The following is an 18,437-nucleotide window of genomic DNA, read 5'->3' on the forward strand; positions in this document are numbered from 1 at the left end:
CAATATACTGCAGGTTAAAGCTGAAATTTTGTGTGGGAAAAAAAAAAAAGTAATTACTTAAACACAGATTCTGACCAAGACTGTTTTGTTCACCAGGTTTCTAAATACATTGAGCACACTTAAACAAAACTAAAAGCATACGGCAGATAAAACACAATTCCTTTAAATGTACATATTTTTTCATATAAAAACACATTTTAACAAGTAAAAAGCCAGAAAAATCTATAGACCCCTACAAATCTACATCAGTAGCTGTATCAGCTAACTGAAACTACATAAAAGTAAAAAAACAAACAAACAAACAAAACATTAAAACCAATTGGACCATGTTTACTCATCAAGATTTTAACACCTTCACAGAGAATTATTTATCACCTTGACTTTCACATCTATAAGCAGGATTCTGTACATGCTAAGGCACTTGTGGCAGCCACAATGTTTTATACATGGAAAGGTGCATGACATCCCTGTTTAGAAAAGTATACAAAAAGATTCAGTATCAATTCATGGTCAGTTTACTGTAAATTAAGAAGTATAAAAATCAGCACTGCCAGTTATCGGTGTGACTAATATTTACAGTCTTAGAAATCATCTGGTCCAGAGCTGCACTGTTGGACATGTTGCTCACGTCATGGCTGGTTTTACACCACTAGGCTCTCCCGACTCACAGCTCCGTTCTGTAACACAAGAAAGGTTTCAACATAAATGAACTACAGAAACAAGCATAAATCCTAATTTAACAGGGATAGGTGACCCAACCAGTCATGAAGAATAAGGCTGGGGATATTCAATATTTTTCTTACTGTCAACAAATCCAGCGAAAAGACCAAAATCAACAAAGCTTTAGTCCATCTCTCAATCTTTTTTCTGACTTCCCTACTCTGTTTGTCCCTCAGCTCCAAGCTCATGCTCAAGAAAAATGCAGTATTATTTTAATCATCATTTCAACAACTCCCGTTGCCTAAAGGTGTGGACACACCAAACCGACATCAAAGAACTAGCGGCAACAAAAGCCAACTGTTGCGTCGTCTACGTCGCCTCACGTCGCCCTGTGTCAGTTGCATTTGAACACACTACATGGACTACATCCGACGGCCAAGTAGCATGTGTGTACTGTGCCTGCGTGAGAGGTAGCTGAGTGAGAGAGTGGTACATCCTGTCAGCCGAGGGGTTTCCTATCTGTGCAGACGAGCACCGCAGCACCTCCACGGACTATTACATCCAGATGGTCCCGGTGTTTCCTCCGCAGGCTCCACTTCACTCAGCTGCCCGACACACCCGCTGCTTCTCCCCACTTTAACCTGAATAACAAACCAGGGCTCGGTGCTCCGGTTGGATCCAAATGGAGAGCCGGGGCTAGCTCAGAGACTAACGGAGGTTAACTGGCTGTGCTTCCCTCCGGTCATGCTGCGGCTACCACTCCCCGGTTTGTTATTCAGGTTAAAGTGGGAAGAAGCAGCGGATTTGTCGGGCAGCTGAGTGAAGTGGAGCCTGAGGAGGAAGCACTGGTTACCTGAACAGCCAATTAGAGCGATCTCTCTCACCGACAAGCTCCACCGCCGATTCGACATGCTCAATCGGCTGAAAAGCTGCCGCCAAAGTGCCGACGGTGCGGGACATATCGCAAAAACTAGGGCACAGGCGCTCACCGACGGCCCAACTTTGGTCGACGGCCAACTGTCAGCTTGGTGTCAGGGCCTTAATACAGCCGTAGTTTCTGACAAACGTTACTCAAACAGGAGTCAAAAGTGCATTTGTTGAGGACTGTTTTCAGCCATGGATTACACACCTTTTTGTGTTGTTGAGTATTCACAGCAGCAGGATGGTGTATGTCGGACTGACTCAAAATAAACTACAGTGTGTCTATGATCATAATCGAAGGAACATGTTGGCTCATTGATGTGTTGGCACAGATATAAATTTTTCAAGGCGTTGGCTACATGGGTAATTAGTTCGTAGATTAGTAGACTTTGTTGACAGTAAGGAAAATAAAGAATATTTCCAGACTCATCCTTTAATCTAACTGCTGAAGAAGTAATGTGGCTTCCTCATGGTGTGTCCCATCACAGAAGTCATAACTTTGATTATAATAATCACAGAAAATTAAATATCTGTGTCAGACTTGAGGACTTTAAAGGACAGGGGCACACATGTGTCTTAAAACAGTAGTCAGGTGCGTCTATGAACACTGAAGCAGGTTTTGCTTTCCTCTACAGCTGTCAAATTTTCTCCACAGTTCCATTCAAATGTAATTCCTTATATTTGAATTTAATACTCATTTTTAATGCTCATATTTAGTCTACTATTCTACTATGTACCTATACACTGTAAGCACAAGCTTATGCACTGCCATTGACACCATCAGCATGTGGTTGTTACAAGTTCTGTCCACTAGAGGGCTTTCGAGTAAACAATTGGAGTTATCAACAAGTGCTAAAAATAATGATGTGTCAAAGTAACAAAAATTAATTGATGACAATGGAAGTCATACCAATGCATGAGTTGGAAAATGAAGCCGTAAAAAATGGATGTGAAATGGAAAAAAAGAGCATTTGATTAAAACAGTCGTGATATGACTGATTAATCATTTTCTCCTTCTTACATTCATTATTCATCATCATGAGCAGAGATCTGACTGTAACCACCGTCTGAGATTCTGAGACTTACTGTGCGTTCCAATACCCATATTACCATACTATTTAGTATGCCAGAAAAAAAGTAGTATGTCCCAATACATAGTATGTCAAATGCATACTTTTCTGGCTATTCTGACCCACAATCCTTTGAACAGCAATAGATGCGTCACATCAGCTGAGCCCCAAAATGCTTAGTGCCACCTGTCAGAAGTAGCAATGATGATTGACAGAACCTACAATGTATGCAGTTATACTTAAAATTTAAAACAACATACATCGCAAAGTAAAAACAGCAGAGCTCTTTCGGCTGACTCCCATCTCTGGCGAGCTCGGTGAACGGCTTTATGTTTTATCACTAATAGGTATTAGGGGGTATGGGAAAGAACTGATACAGCATAGTATCACGTTATTTTTGTGTGGCAATATCATATCATCACACAGTGCCTGGTACCCAATTTTTTATTATTTACATTAATAATATTTCAAATACAAAGTAAACTTCAGATAGCCTAATTAATTCCATTAGTTGCCTTTTCAGTCCACTAGATACATTTTGCTGCTGCAAATAAATGGCTGAAATGAGATGAACGGACTGAAAATTTTATTTTATTAGATAAAACAGATGTTGACAAAGTTTCCTTTGGCGACATAATTTACAGTTGAAAAAAGGTGATAAATTGCAATTTATTTTAGCGCAATGCTCTGCATATTGCAACATATTTAAAATCACAGTAATATTGTATTGAAACTTAAGTACTGTGATAATATCATATTGTAGGTCCTCTGGTGATTCCCACCCCTAATGGATATTTGAGAAAGAGGGATAAAGTTTTTGAGAGTGTTGAGAAAGAAATATGTCCTGATTGTGTGCATACTGCATGCAACAGTGCACACGCTACTTTTTAAGAGCAATTGCAGTACCTACTAAAAGTAAAAAAGTATGTGATGTGGAACGCAGCCTGAGTCTTGATGTCTGTTCTTTGTGTACAGACTGAGCTGAAAAGAAGCTTTTATGTGCTCTGCCCCCTCACTTGGAACAGGGTTCAGTAAGACTGAAACTAAGGCTGCTTTCACACCTGCCCTATTTGGTTTGGTTCAATTGAATTCAAGGCTGTTTGCCCTCTGGGTGCGGTTCGTTTGGGCAGGTGTGAACACAGCAATCACACTTGGGTGCACACCGAAACAACTTCTTGAAGAGGTGGTCTCCGTCCGGTTACAAACGAACTCTGGTGTGAGAATGTGTTTCGACCTCGATCTGAACCAGCTGCAGTCACATGACACATTGTCTGGGTTGAACATGAGCATGTTACAGTCCTGGAGGATTACTAATGTGCACCTCCTCCTGTACTGCCTTAATATGCACATTCAGCACATCCAATGCATCAACACATTGTTTTCTAGTTGGAGCCGCGCCTCGTTTTCAAACTGTATGGTTTGACTAAAATGAACAATTACAGCAATATAGTCCACGATGAGCAGCGCTAAAATCAGCCTGAGTAGTTGTCCCTCCATTGTGACATTAGAAAGTGTCGCATTTATCTTACAAGTGTACTCTTCTTCAACGTTTTGTTCACTTCCTGGATTTTTCCGCATGGAAATTCTGACCAATCAAGAGCAGCTTTGTCACACAAGGCATTTTATCTGGTCCACTTGTAAATGCTGAAGTGAGAACGTGAACCAACTCTAGGCAATTATGCAACTTTATGACAGAATTAGTCCCTGATTTGGACCAAAGCAAGCGAACCCTAGGTCTGACAGCACCCTGAGAGAATTGGTACCTGATTTTAAAGCTCTTACAACAGTGAATGAACCAGTTAGTACTTGTCATTGAGCACAGGTATTTTAATATTTCTAAGTGTCACTGCACATCATCCATGTTTTTTTTATTCTGGTTATTGTTGTTTGTCTAACTTTTTCTGATGCTGCTGTCTTGGCCAGATCTCCCTTCTGATCTTCTTCAGATCTCAACGGGACTTACCTGATTAATCATGGGTTAAATTAAAAGAAAAACTGCCATATATCATTTAAAGAATGTGGCCTAGGTTGGACATATCAAAACAATGGAAATGAAAATGATAAAATGCTTACAAATTAATAATTCAAGTGTTGAAATTCATGTTAAGTGAAAAACAGAGAGGAGAACAATGGATGCAACATGAAAAATAAAGGAACAAATTACCAAATGATATGATTAATTTGTCTATCATTCATCATTCACAAAACCCAAGTGACATTTATCGTTTATGGCAACTATTTTTCTTGCTGTTTCCGATATTTCTGGGCACTCCCTGGAACTCCCAGTGCTTTGAAGTCATTCTGTACATTCACAAACAATCACTGAGCTGTTTCGGAGTTTTGCCGTGACTCACCTTGCGAAGGTTGCCTTTCTTTGAAGATGACACACTTTCATCTTCACTGTACGGTGGAGGTGGAGGAGGTGGGTAGCCATCATGGCGACCGGGATGTCCAGATGGTGGGATCTGGGGAAGTGGTGGGGGCCCACGTGGCACCCTCCCCCGATCTGAGCGGTCGCTCTCGCTGTCCAGCCGCTCCCGGCTGCGCGCCCTCTGCTGCTCGCCCATCTTCTTCCTCTCCATGGCTTCTCGCAGGAAGCTGTCATCATAATCATCTCGCCTGCCCCTGGCATTGCCACCAGCCCGGCGATCCCTCTCCAGGTCCATCAGATCATCACGGCTGCGGCTGCGTCTCCCCTGAAGGCCACCATAGCGCCCTCCATCTCCTCTCCGACGATCATCAGGGGAGTAGTCACGGCGCCTGCGGTCGTCAAAGTCGCGGTTGTTACCGCTGCGGGCGCTACTGCTCCACCCATCATCAGAGCTGAAGAGACAGAAAGCAGCACATTGAGGGGAGGATGCTGAACATATTTTAAGACAAGTTTTAATTCAAGTTTAAAACTCTTTGTTTCAGTTTAAACTAAAGCTGAAGTTAAACCCAGATGCTAGAAGTCACCTAACTATGGAACATCTGAGGTTTGAGCTGTATTGTCCTGTGTGTGCTATAAATAATAATAATTCAGACCAAAGACCAAAGATTCACGACGAGACAAGCTGAAACATGCAACTGTAACATTACAAAAACTTCACACCAATGCAACTAGATGGGACGGTGTATCATCTTAATGCAACAACTCTCTGTAGCTCAGCTCTGATTTTCACCTTTTCAGGCTGATTTTGTAGCTGAATATAATTTGTAGCTTCTTCAAATATGACTGAGGATAGTGATAGTGAGATACTGGCTACAGTTGCATTTGTAGTAGTGATGAAACAAACAAAACAAGCATCAGATGGACTGTATTCATCATAAATACACCACAATAATATTAAAAACCAGCCATATTAATCAATAGTCAATGAGAATGCGTGTGTGGGGCATAAGCACATACAGCGAGCAGCAGCAGCAACCAACCATGACGACAGAAACAGGGGGCTCAGCAGGGACGGAGCAAGCAAACACGGCGCCTGTGGCCATTTTTACTTCACCAGCGGACTTCACTACAGGCTGATTGGCTGTAGAGACAGGTAGCATGCTTTATGTTCTAAAGTCAGCCGCCGGCGATTTGAGCAGCGGAGGTGCAGGTGACACCATCAGCCAGCTTGAGTCGAGCTCAATTGTGACTGCCAATTGACACCACTTCAACTTTGCTCTGCAATGTTCCAAAACAGTTTCATGTTGTCACGAATTTTTGGTCTGAACTGGGCTTAAGAAAGTCGGATATTTTGAAGCAAGGGAACATATTTGTTAAAATAGAAATAAAATGGTGCATAACAGGCGTGGCCAGCCAATTTGAACGTAGGGGCAAAGCATGAAAAATAAAAGAAATATATCTTGTGCACAAAACAGTTGACCAAAGAGTGGACTGGCATTGTGTGTGTGTCTCTGAACAAGGACGATGAATTACAAGCACACAATAAAAAACATGATGTACTGTATATGCTACACACAAGAGCCATCAGCCATCCCTTATGTACAGAGTAAGCATTTTAAACACAGTTAACCTGCAGAGGAAACTTTACTTAGGGAATCTGCAGAGAACAGTAAAAATACAGGCTGGTCTATTGCAGTTAGGATGATGAATGCAAAGCCTCCTTGTGTGTCTTTTGCAAGCTAAATTTTGCAGCCTGCCCCCCTAAATATTTAAATATTTCATAACTATTTGTATAACTGCATCAATTTAAGGCCCATTGCTGTTCCCTCTGTATATAAATGATATCTGTGCCTCAGCAGAAAACTGCAAAGCACATTTTTATGAAGATGATATAGTTCTTTATGCTTGTGTGCCATCTGCGGTGGAAGCTGTGTCAGATCTTTAATGTGCATTTGACTGTGTGCAGAAACCCTTAGAAAACCTTGGTCTGGTTGAAATGAGTGTAAAACTAAATTCATGCTATTTGGAAGGCCAAGGAGGTGTGACTGTGACGCCTGAATTGGACTCACATTGAATGCATTACAGATCACAATTACCTTGGCACCTGGCTAGATGACAAGCTTTCATTTCAAACACACATGCTTGAGCTCACAAAGCAGGCGAGAGTCAAACTGGGTGTACTGTACAGAATTTGGTCATACTTCTCTGTAGAAAGTAGAATGACAATTGTTCAGTCAATGTCAGTCTTAGACTGTGGTGGTATTTTGCATATGCGCGCAGCTCAACCCACACTAAAATTCCCTGATACAGTCAACCACAGATCTCTATGTTCTTTGAATTAGTTTTTGAGCTCACCACTGTGAACTATGTCAGTATGTGAGGTGATCTTCTCTCACTCTCATAAAAGAGAAAGGCACTGCGTCCTTCTTGTTTATAAGGAATCTTCTCTCTTCAAAATCAAATCCATTTCTCATCACACAAGCTCACAGAAATGTTTATCTCTTAGAACTGCTCAGAGTAGTACTGAGCTTCGTAAATTAGCTTTAAGTTTTTTCGCACTAAATTAATGGAACAAAACAAAAGAGGTATTGAAATCAGACAGGTATGTGTCAGTAGATGATTTTAAGTGTATGCTTGATGATATGGTTATTGTACAGTGTTCCTGCTTTGGTTAAGTCACAGACAGGATATTTTTTTACAATCGTTTATTTTCTACATTTTATTGCGTTTGGTGTTGTTGCGTATCTTTCATTCATGGCAGATTTGTTTATTATTTTGTCTTTTTCTTGGTTTTATTGCTGTTTATACTTCTTGACAAACACTGCTGTTAGTTATTTGTTTTTATGGCCTTCTTCTATCATCTTATTGCGAATGCTATCATACATTATATATCCTTCCAACCCACTGAATGTGAATTCAGGGCACTGCTGTAAAAGTCAAATTTCAAATTTCCCTGAATAAACAATGGTTAACAATGATGATGATCTTTTAAACTCATGTTGTTTGTTAACGTCCACTTCTCAATGCCTGCTCTCATTTGTCTTGTTTTAATATAATGTCACATCTGCCCCAATATATTTATATTTTAAGCTAGAAATTAGCATTTTGGTTGTCTGGAGGAAGCCATTTCACAATAACCATGGTTTAACTGATTAAGTGATGACTGTCAGTAAAGTAGGTGGGTGTGACATGAGGTTTATTCAACCACAAATCACAAGTGTGTCAAGTAAGACAAGGTGGTGGGTGGTTTGGATGCAGCTCAAAATGAGTCAAAATACTGCAGTCATCATTTTGACAGTAAGATCTTGTAGGGAGCAGGTTAAACCACTGAAACTACTGGTGTGCTATTTTAGTTTGGGAAAATCAACCTACTGCAGAACCTCAAGTGGAAGGCCTCTGTTTCTGAGAATTTAAAAAAAAAATAAATAAATAACTTACTGAAGATTTCACTTTTATATTTTTGGTGCATCACCTTCAAAAATGGGAGAATGACTTCTAAATATTTAGAATGATAATGCCTTCTTCTCATATACAAAATATGGAAAAGTATAGTAAGGATTAGCATCAGCATTTGTATAACCTTATTCTCTAGTAATGCCTCATCAAAACCTGACTAACAGTCATATATTAATGTTGCATATTATTTCTACATTTTTTTCTTCCAAATTAAACATACATTAAAAAATTGGCTTTTTAAAAAAAATATATCAAATTTGTGACTAATGCTGCTTGTAATGGCTCAGTTACACTATTATCAGGGTACATGGTCACTAATTTGATATGTATTGCAGCTTTTTGACTACTGTGATTTTACAAGTATTGATATTGTGACTGACTGCAATATTTATTAATTTATTTTTATTTTTTTAAACATTACACCATGGGATAAAGTTAAATCAAACACTTCTAGAAACTGTATATTAGGGCTGCACAATATTGGAAAAAACTGATATTGCAATTTTTATTTTCCAATATATATTACGATATTAAACAATACAAGAATTTTCACCAAATGACTTAAAGTAAGAAAATTTAAAAAATGGTGGCAGGGCTTTTACTCACAACTGCAGAGGCTACCAGCTTCATTTGAAACAGACTACATTATAAAGGGGCCGTTATTTATTAATCCCTCTTTATCTTTATATTTTTACTTTTTATCCGCTCCCATTTACATATACATACTTATATATTAGGGCTGGGTATCGATTCAGATTTTCCAGATCGATTCGATTTGATTTTCAAGGACTCAGTTCAATCCGATTCACGATTCGATTCAATTCAATTCAATTCAGTTCAATATTGATTCAGTCAAGTATATTTCAATTATGATACAAAATTTGCTTGGATATTAAGATATTTTCTGAGAACTAACAAAGTATATTTAACAAGGAACCCTCTGACCTGGTGCATTACTATTAAAAATACTGTTTACATTAAGTATTGACCCCAAAGCAGTACATTAGTCATCATGTACTTTTATTTAACATTACCTGACCAACACATACAAAATAAATATTTAAAATTAAATCTAATCACAAGGCAGACAATTTAAATGAAGTGGCTACAAAAATGTAAACAAAGGACATCCACAAGTTTGCTGCCTGTAACTGTCTTATAAAGCTTTTGTGCAATACACTACAGTGGTTGTGATGCACACATTGACTGTAAAAGAAGAGAAACAATATATGTAGGTGAATCCTGCAGCAAAGTGAATCCTCTTCCTCAGAGATGATCTTTGCCTCCCAGTTTGTTCCTGGCGGCAGAGCAGAGTGAACCGTCTTTCTTCTCAGAGGATCTTTGTCCCTTTCTCTATCTGTGTCCGCAGTGTAAACAACTTTAGCTGGTGATTTGACAGTGACTAGAAGCACATTATGACCCTTTGTAAAAGTTTCTGTGTGGTACATGTGTTGTACCTGAGCTAACCTTAGCAGCTAAGGAAGGACTGAGAGGCTGTCCGGTATGTGTGTGTGTGTGTGTGTGTGTGTGTGTGTGTGTGTGTGTCTGAGGAGCGTCAGTACGTTAGCTTGTTAGCCGTAACGTTAGCCTTGCTGTTTGTCATGTTAACGTTATCGCCGGCAGCCCTGAATAGCTTGTAAAGCTTTAGCATAGTTAGTTAACACATTTGTTAACGGCCCATGTGTTTACTGCTACAGAGAATGAATAAATCTTTGGTTTATTTGCACAACATCGCTTCTCTGCCGTCTTTTATCACGCTTGCTAACGCTAAGTTAACTTTACCAGCAGATCTGTATGAGGTACAAAGTGAGCAGTGTGCTGATGCTTAGTGGTATTTCTTAATCTTTTCTGCGGCATTCTTCAGAAACCCAAAGTACGCCCAGACCTCAGACTCTGTGCGTTTAGTTGGGAGGGAAATGTCCTGCGTGCGGCTGTCACCAACTTCCGCCAAATTTTCATTCTTTGTGTTTACACATGCTACGCATTCAGGCAGTGCCTGCATCGCGAGACTCGAATGAGGCTGTTATTACTAGGGATGCACCGAATATTCGATAACCGAATATGTTCGGCCGAATATTGCAAAAAAAACACACATTTGGTATTCGGTGGAATAAGTTAAAAGCAAGGCCGAATAATAGCGGCGTGTTTTGATAACGCAATCAAACGGCGTGCCGTGACGGGCGGAATAAAATGTCGGCAGTGTGGCGATCCGTCCCTCACTTGGATTTGTGACTAAAAATAGTTTTGAGCGAGCAAAATAGGCTTAAATCATTCAGCACACTGTGCGAGCAGCCTACAGATTTCAACCACCAGCAGAAACGTAAGGCGAATCCCATATGTTGTGGGTTGAACGGGGGTCACAGACACAGACAGTAATGTATTCCTGTCAAATACAGCGGCCATCGGCTTACCCGGCGATGGAGAAGTCGGCTCCAATAACATCCTCTTCTTGGCGTCATGACTGCCCAGAAGTACCTGAACAGCCGAGCCAGCCGAACACAGGTATGTGACGTGTCAGAGGAGAAACGAGCCGTTCACATTTCTCTCTTTCTGGCAGTAACGGCCCACAAACCTCACCGCACTTTAGGGACTGTTCATTACTTATGAAGGGACTGTCAGGGGAGGAGGGTGGCTGGTTGATTTTTAATTTATTTATTTTATTTTGATCCCCCCTATGTTAATCACTCATTGATGCTGTTTTTGAAGTATGAATAAGTCAATAAGTAATTTATTCCATTGAAATATCAAAAGTGATTTATCTTTTCATAAATGACAAAAGGCACATCTGCCTCATTTTCGCTGTGGTATCGTGATACTACTCAGAACCATGATATTTTCACTGGTATCGCACAGTGGGATCCAATTTTGGTCACGTGACAACACTAATCTGGAGGGGGTTCATCTGCAAAAACTAATGAAAAACTAAACAATGATATTCGGTATTCGGTACTCGGTATTTGGCCAAGCGTTTAATAATATTCGGCTTTGGCCACAAATTTTCATTTCGGTGCATCCCTAGTTATTACATATCCTGATAATCCACTGCGATAATGCAATTAATTTAAACATAAACGGTAATTCTTACCGTGTAAAAATTAACCGAAATTTAACACACTGTTGGGGATTTATTCAAAATTGAAGGCACACTGAACCAGCATGGCTACCACAGCATCCTGCAGCGACATGCCATCCCATCCGGTTTGCGTTTAGTTGGACGATCATTTATTTTTCAACAGGACAATGACCCCAAACACACCTCCAGGCTGTGTAAGGGCTATTTGACCAAGAAGGAGAGTGATGGAGTGCTGCGGCAGATGACCTGGCCTCCACAGTCACCGGACATGAACCCAATCGAGATGGTTTGGGGTAAGCTGGACCGCAGAGTGAAGGCAAAGGGGCCAACAAGTGCTAAACACCTCTGGGAACTCCTTCAAGACTGTTGGAAAACCATTTCAGGCGACTACCTCTTGAAGCTCATGGAGAGAATGCCAAGAGTGTGCAAAGCAGTAATCAGAGCAAAGGGTGGCTATTTTGAAGAAACTAGAATATAAAACATGTTTTCAGTTATTTCACCTTTTTTTGTTAAGAACATAACTCCACATGTGTTCATTCATAGTTTTGATGCCTTCAGTGAGAATCTACAATGTAAATAGTCATGAAAATAAAGAAAACGCATTGAATGAGAAGGTGTGTCCAAACTTTTGGCCTGTACTGTACATATATATAATTGAATAATGATCCTCCCTTCATATTTGAATTATATCCATTCAGACATTAAAAAAATAAATAAAAAATCGTAAAAGGAAAAACCATGATACTCATATGTATAACATGGAAATAGGAAATTCTACCTACTCATGATCCTGTTAACAGATCTATTTTGTTGTTTGGTTGAGACAGGGACATAATATACAGCTGAAAGGAAAAACCATGATACTTATATGTGATATAAATGTTTTCCTCCCAACCCTACTGCTTGTATAACACGGGAAATAGTAAATTCTACCTACTCATGATCCTGTTAACAGATCTATTTTGTTGACAAACGTAATATACAGCTAAAAGGAAAAAAGAAAAACTGAGTTGAGGTAAAATCATTATAACACTTTTCTTAATCACTTGCTGCATACTTAATCAATCATCATGTTTAAATAAAATTAGAGTGATGGTGGCAAAATGGGGGTCTTGTTAAGAGAAGTCTAAATGAGATCTACATGATATCACCATAAGTAATGTGAATGAGGGTAAAGCACCCTTTCAATCATTCATTTTACTCAGCGAGAACAGTTAAATAAAATGACAGATCATCACTTATTGTGATGCAGCTTGAGATAACAGGCAGAGGAGGACAGTCAGGTACTTATCGCGGGACTATTTTTACACTGATGCATAACTCAGCTTCGGGGAAAGCACCTTCATCGTCTCATAATTAATACTAATCAGAGGGACAGAAAGTCACAGTTGTCTCTGGAAATCCCCCCAACCACTGCGCAGACAGTTACTGTTGTTCACAAACTAAAGAAATTACGCTTATTTTTGTTTACTTTTTATTGAATATTTGAAGGCAAATTGTAAAACTATATCACTTATTTTGTTGCAATTCTATTTTCTTTAATTAATACATTTTGTTTTCTAATTTGTCATATCGTCAAAAACATCATATCGAAAAAATACCCTGAAATACCGTGATATTATTTTAGGGCCATATCAGCCACCCCACTGTGAATATATTACATAAAAACACACCGTAATATTAAGATTGAATACTCATACATACAAGAGTAAAATAGAATGAAATACAAGTGCATCTACATTTTTATCATAACATCTATGATTGTCTATGTTGCAAGGATAACAAAAGTTAAGGTTATAGCAACTGGTACTGGATATTTGAGGTGGATACCAATATCAAATTCTAGAGCTTAAAAAATCTTTACCTGCCTAAATTTATTTCTAACACAATTGGGACCAACATATCTACTGAGAGGGACATCATGCAGCTGAAAAATAAACCTTTCAGTGTTTTCTGATGAGCCAACCATGTGCATTGCTTTATAAATACCACAGACATTTATATATATATATATATATATATATATATATATATATATATATATATATTTCATTTTTGTACTGCAATATCTCGTTACTGATCAGCCAGATTTGCCACTCTTCAGTGACCTCACAGTGATTTGCTTACTGCTGAAAGTCCATCGGTCACCTCTGAAGGTAGAAATAATTTAAAAAAACATCACGCTTAACCAAAGACAATTAAAAAGAAAAAGACCTGGAATGCATGTACCCACAGTCAGACAAAAAAGTGCAAAAAAGGGGATTTGCACACCCAAGTCTCCAAGTCTGTCTGATTGCTCCTTGAATTCAGTTTCAAAGTAGAGAGAAATAATAATAATAATAATAATAATAATAATGTATTACTCTGTGCGAACCCTTTTTTGTATCAGTGATTTCCTAGAGTCATGTGAAGTTTGAGTCAGTAGGCATAATAAATTATGTTTTAACATTTGAAAATAGCGAATCAGTTCTTACCTTTTATACATCGTGATATTACTAAATAGTGGAAGAAATTAACTGCACAAAAATAAATCTATATGGTATTCTCTCTTCTAATCCTGCCACACAAAACACACTAATTCAGCATTTGCTTCTTCCTGATCCAGCCTCCATCGAATACAAGTAAATCCCTGTAGGGACAGTGCCCTAAAACTAAACAAAAAAAAGGTATTCACAAATTATAGCTTATCTTTGGAGAAGCAGATACTTTCCTTCAATCTATATTTCAAAAGAATGTAATAAAGTAGTGTTGAATTTGGTCTATCATCAGCTATTGCTGGCTTCACTGGTCCACTCAGACGGCGATAACACACCCAAAAGGGAGCAACCAAAAGGGAGCACCCAAAACTGTTTAAATACACTATGAATCCAAACTTAAAATGCTGTTTTGTTTTCTAAAGGATCATTTTGCTTGGTGGGAAAAGAGGCAGATAAATTAGGAAGCCAGGTGCCACTGCTGACTGGGATGATAAAAGTTGCAAGGAGATCTTTTGCAGGGAAAAAAAGACTCACCCTCTCCTGCCTCTGGGCTCGTCTGGGCGCCGGTAAGGTGAGTCATCTCGGCCGTAGCGCCGTCCGATGTCGTCAAGGTTGTCCATGGAGCGGGCACGTACACGATCCCCCATGTACCCTCCATCACGACGCGGGTAGTCATCACGGCGGCGGCCTTGCTGGGAAACACTGCTGATGGTGCTCATGGCTTCATCTCTGTCATAGACCGTGGCCAGAGGTGGCGGCTGAGAACGACCACCGCGGCTTCGAGCATCCATGCTATCATGCAGGGAGCTGACTTCAGTCATATTATCCACTGAGAAGGGAAAAAGAGATTTTAGGTGGAACAGACAATTTAACCTTTAGGAATTTACAGGCTATGATCTGAAATAGACATTAAACCAGAGCTGCCCAAAGTGGGGCCCGTGGGTCAAAGTTTGTCCGCCGTAAGGTGCAATATGATGTTATTTTTTGTGAGGAAAAAGTGCTCTTCAAATATGTAGGATTGCTAATGATTATTTTCCATAATCGGAGTATGGCAGGCAGAGTGACACTTGGCACTGGAAGACAAAGATGGGGTGGTAGAGACAGTGGCACACGGTAAAATGCATTTCAATTAAGTGAACTTGGGGTCCCAGTGCCATTTTGCATCTTAACAATACAAAGCAATTCAACAGTCGTATGCCTTTGGCCCGTGGCCCACAATCAAGTTTTAGTTGTGGCCCTTCAAGGCAAACAATTTGGGCATCCCTGCATCTACTTTAAAATGCAAACTCCTCGAATTACCAGAAGCTATCAAATTTGATTTTGTTGGGGTAGAAGTGATGCTATCCACTGAAATGTCCCTCATTTTAATATGTCTGTATCGCCACCCATCTGCCAAAGCAGAAATTTATGACCAACTAAAAACCATATTAAATTCACTTGGTTCAAATAAAGAGCTAATCATCCTAGGTGATTTTAATGTAAACTGGGATGACAAACAAAGCAGGAAAAACCTCAAATTAACCACTGAAACTACAACCTAAAACAACTAATAGAGCAAGCAACTAGATTGACAAATAAATCACAGACAAGAATCGATCTTTTATTTACAAACAAGCCCGATAGAATCGTTAAGACATACAACTTCCTGACTGGTATCTCTGACCATAACAGCATTTTTTTGTCTAGAAAGCTCACTAACTCAAAGTTTACCAGACCATCTACAGCCCACCCTTCCCCCTGTATAAATGTAAGACCGAAGAATCAGCTACAAAACCTCAGTGAGGGCATAAAAAACATTGATTGGGAGGAAACCCTCTCATCAAACAACTTAGAAACTATCTGTGATTTCCTCTTCACCAGGAGAGGGCGGCATAGGGCCAGGACACGTAATGCTCTGCCATGGCTTGATCAAAATTGCAGGGACTTGATAAGATCTAGAGACTCAATACTTAAGCATTGCCTGAAATCTGGCCTGCCTACCGATAGGCTAAAATTTACTCACATGCGCAACAAAGTAGTACAGTCCTTGAGAAAGGCCTAAGCAAATTTTTTTTTATTTCCATAATCCAGGGTGCAAAGGGCAACGGGAAGAAGGTGTGGCAAACTTTTAATAAACTATTAGGTAAGGATATCAAACATGAAACAAACACTCGTGAACTAAAAATTGATAATAATATGGTGAAGGAACCTGCCAGAATTGCAAGCACTTTTAACAATTATTTTTTAGACAGTGTGACTGAAATAACAAGACTTTTTACTCCTTCTACTATTGCACCCCACTTGATCAGTGATGAGCAGCCCATTTTTCAGCTGGCAAACATAACAGAGACGGAAGTCACAAAGATCATTTGAGCACTCAAATGTTCCAAATGAAAAGATGTACACGGTATCGACACAAACTTCATAAAGACACATCATGCATTACTCAAACCCATTACCCACTTGGTTAACTTATCAATTAACCAAAACAAAGTCCCGCCGGCCTGGAAGGTGGCCACGGTGACTCCCATTTTTAAATCTGGCTCCAAAACATAGGAGGCCAACTACAGACCGATCAGTATATTGCCAATTATTTCCAAGGTAGCTGGGAAATGGGTAGCAAATCAACTGATCAAACATCTGGATGAAGGTCTCACTCCATTACATCCTATGCAGTTTGGCTTCAGGGCACACCATTCCAATTGTATGTTCATGGAAAAAATTAAGTGTCTGTTGGATAAATCCCCATGTGTTGGTACTGTATTTCTTGACCTTAAGAAGGCATTTGACACGATGGTACTCTTAAACAAGCTCACATTTTTTAACATCTCTGATAACACCATGCAATAGTTCAAATCATATCTGTCAAGCAGAACTCAATGTGTAAGTGTCGACGGGGTCAAATCGCCTTTTTGCACTACAACAGTTGGTGTCCCTCAGGGTTTGATCACTGCACCTTTGTTATTTTCACTGTACATAAATGACCTCCCAGATGTGTGCCCAGACCTTAATGTACAGATGTATGCGGATGACGCAGTCATTTTCACACACTGTTCAAACTCCAACCTCCAACAAACTCACAAATGCTTCAACTAAGGTACAAAACGGGCTTAATAACAACTGCCTTATGCTCAACACACACAAAAAACAGAGTGTATGACACTCACAAAGCGACCAGCAGAGCAGAACAGATCCAACGTATTCATAGGAGAAGAGGAACTTGAATTGGTAACCCAGTTCAAGTACCTTGGTATTACATTAGACACGAATCTCACATTTAAGAAACACATCAAAAATGTGGCCAGCACGATAAGAGTCAGCCTGCAAAATTTTAAACAAATCAGGCCCCTCATCTCGATGCCGCTAAATCTTATCTCCACTGCATGATTCTGTCTCATATTGAGTACTGTTTTGTGATATGGTCGTTTGCTGGAGTCACCACACTGAAACCTATTGAACAACTCTACAAAAAAAGCCATCAAGGTATTCGCCAAAAAAACATACTCCGCACATCACTGTCCAATTCTTGCGAGGTACAATTTCTTGAGTTTTGAACATTTTAAAACTTTTAAATACAGCTGCCTCATCTATAAAACCCTCAACGGGTTGGCTCCTCCCCCACTGGAGGATTTTTTTAAATGGAGAGACAACACGCTCAGTACCAGATCTGCCTCCAGAGGGGACTGCGAGGTGCAGTTCAGACGAACCTTTATAGGCCAAAATTCCCTTACTGTAAAGGGCAGTGCAGGTTGGAACGGTCTCCCAACCTCAATCAGAGACAGTCCCACTCTCACTACTTTCAAAAAACAGCTTAAAGGATGGCTATTGACTCATCAAATCTGCACCCATGAATGAAACATTGATCAGCCCTCTCATACAGTTCTCTACTGTAGCCCCTTGTTGTATCAATTGTATAACTGCTGCTAATATTGTTGTGCACTTTATATGTTGTTGATTTAACTGTTATTTATGGTACGTCTGTTTGTCTTTTAACGTGAGGACTACGGATGGAAATTAGCTTCTAGCTAAATCCGGCATATTTACACGACGTCATGTATTGTACCGATTATTCATTAATATGCACTGTCCTCTTCAAATAAAGTGAAATTGAAATTGAAATTAATCAAACAGGACAGTGCCTCCACAGAGGAAAGGACAGTCAAAAGGGAAAGCCCCGTTTCCACTGAACTTTCAGTATGGTTCCTTTGGAACCAAAAGTAACCCCTCAGACATGGAACCTAGACCCTAGCGTTTCCACTGCAAACCGTACCCTTAAATGTGGGCAGGGGTGTTGTCATTCACTGCTCCGTCCAGCACCCACTGTATTTCCTCATATCAGTGACACAGATGGAAGTCTGCACCTTGTTTATCGTCCACAGAACGAGGCTGAGTCTCTCTCCATGGGATATTTAAAAATAGCGGGTTTGTGC

The 18,437-nt window shown here is 39.8% G+C and overlaps 1 protein-coding gene across 2 annotated transcripts in view; it reads right to left on the minus strand.

Moving 5' to 3' along the window:
• Window positions 1-254: 254 nt before the first annotated feature.
• Window positions 255-18,437, minus strand: part of lsr (lipolysis stimulated lipoprotein receptor) — a 34,546-nt gene continuing 16,363 nt past the window's right edge. For both annotated transcript variants that reach the window (XM_049582882.1, XM_049582884.1), the window contains 3 exons: window positions 14,563-14,857; window positions 5,006-5,474; window positions 255-677 (listed from right to left, as the gene is read on the minus strand). In XM_049582882.1, coding sequence (XP_049438839.1) covers window positions 642-677; window positions 5,006-5,474; window positions 14,563-14,857 — 800 coding nt within the window. In that variant the 3' untranslated portion in view covers window positions 255-641. The remainder of the gene's footprint in view (window positions 678-5,005; window positions 5,475-14,562; window positions 14,858-18,437) is intronic.

Source organism: Epinephelus fuscoguttatus, linkage group LG8 (genome assembly GCF_011397635.1).
Source record: "Epinephelus fuscoguttatus linkage group LG8, E.fuscoguttatus.final_Chr_v1".
In the NCBI taxonomy this organism is placed as follows: domain Eukaryota; kingdom Metazoa; phylum Chordata; class Actinopteri; order Perciformes; family Serranidae; genus Epinephelus; species Epinephelus fuscoguttatus.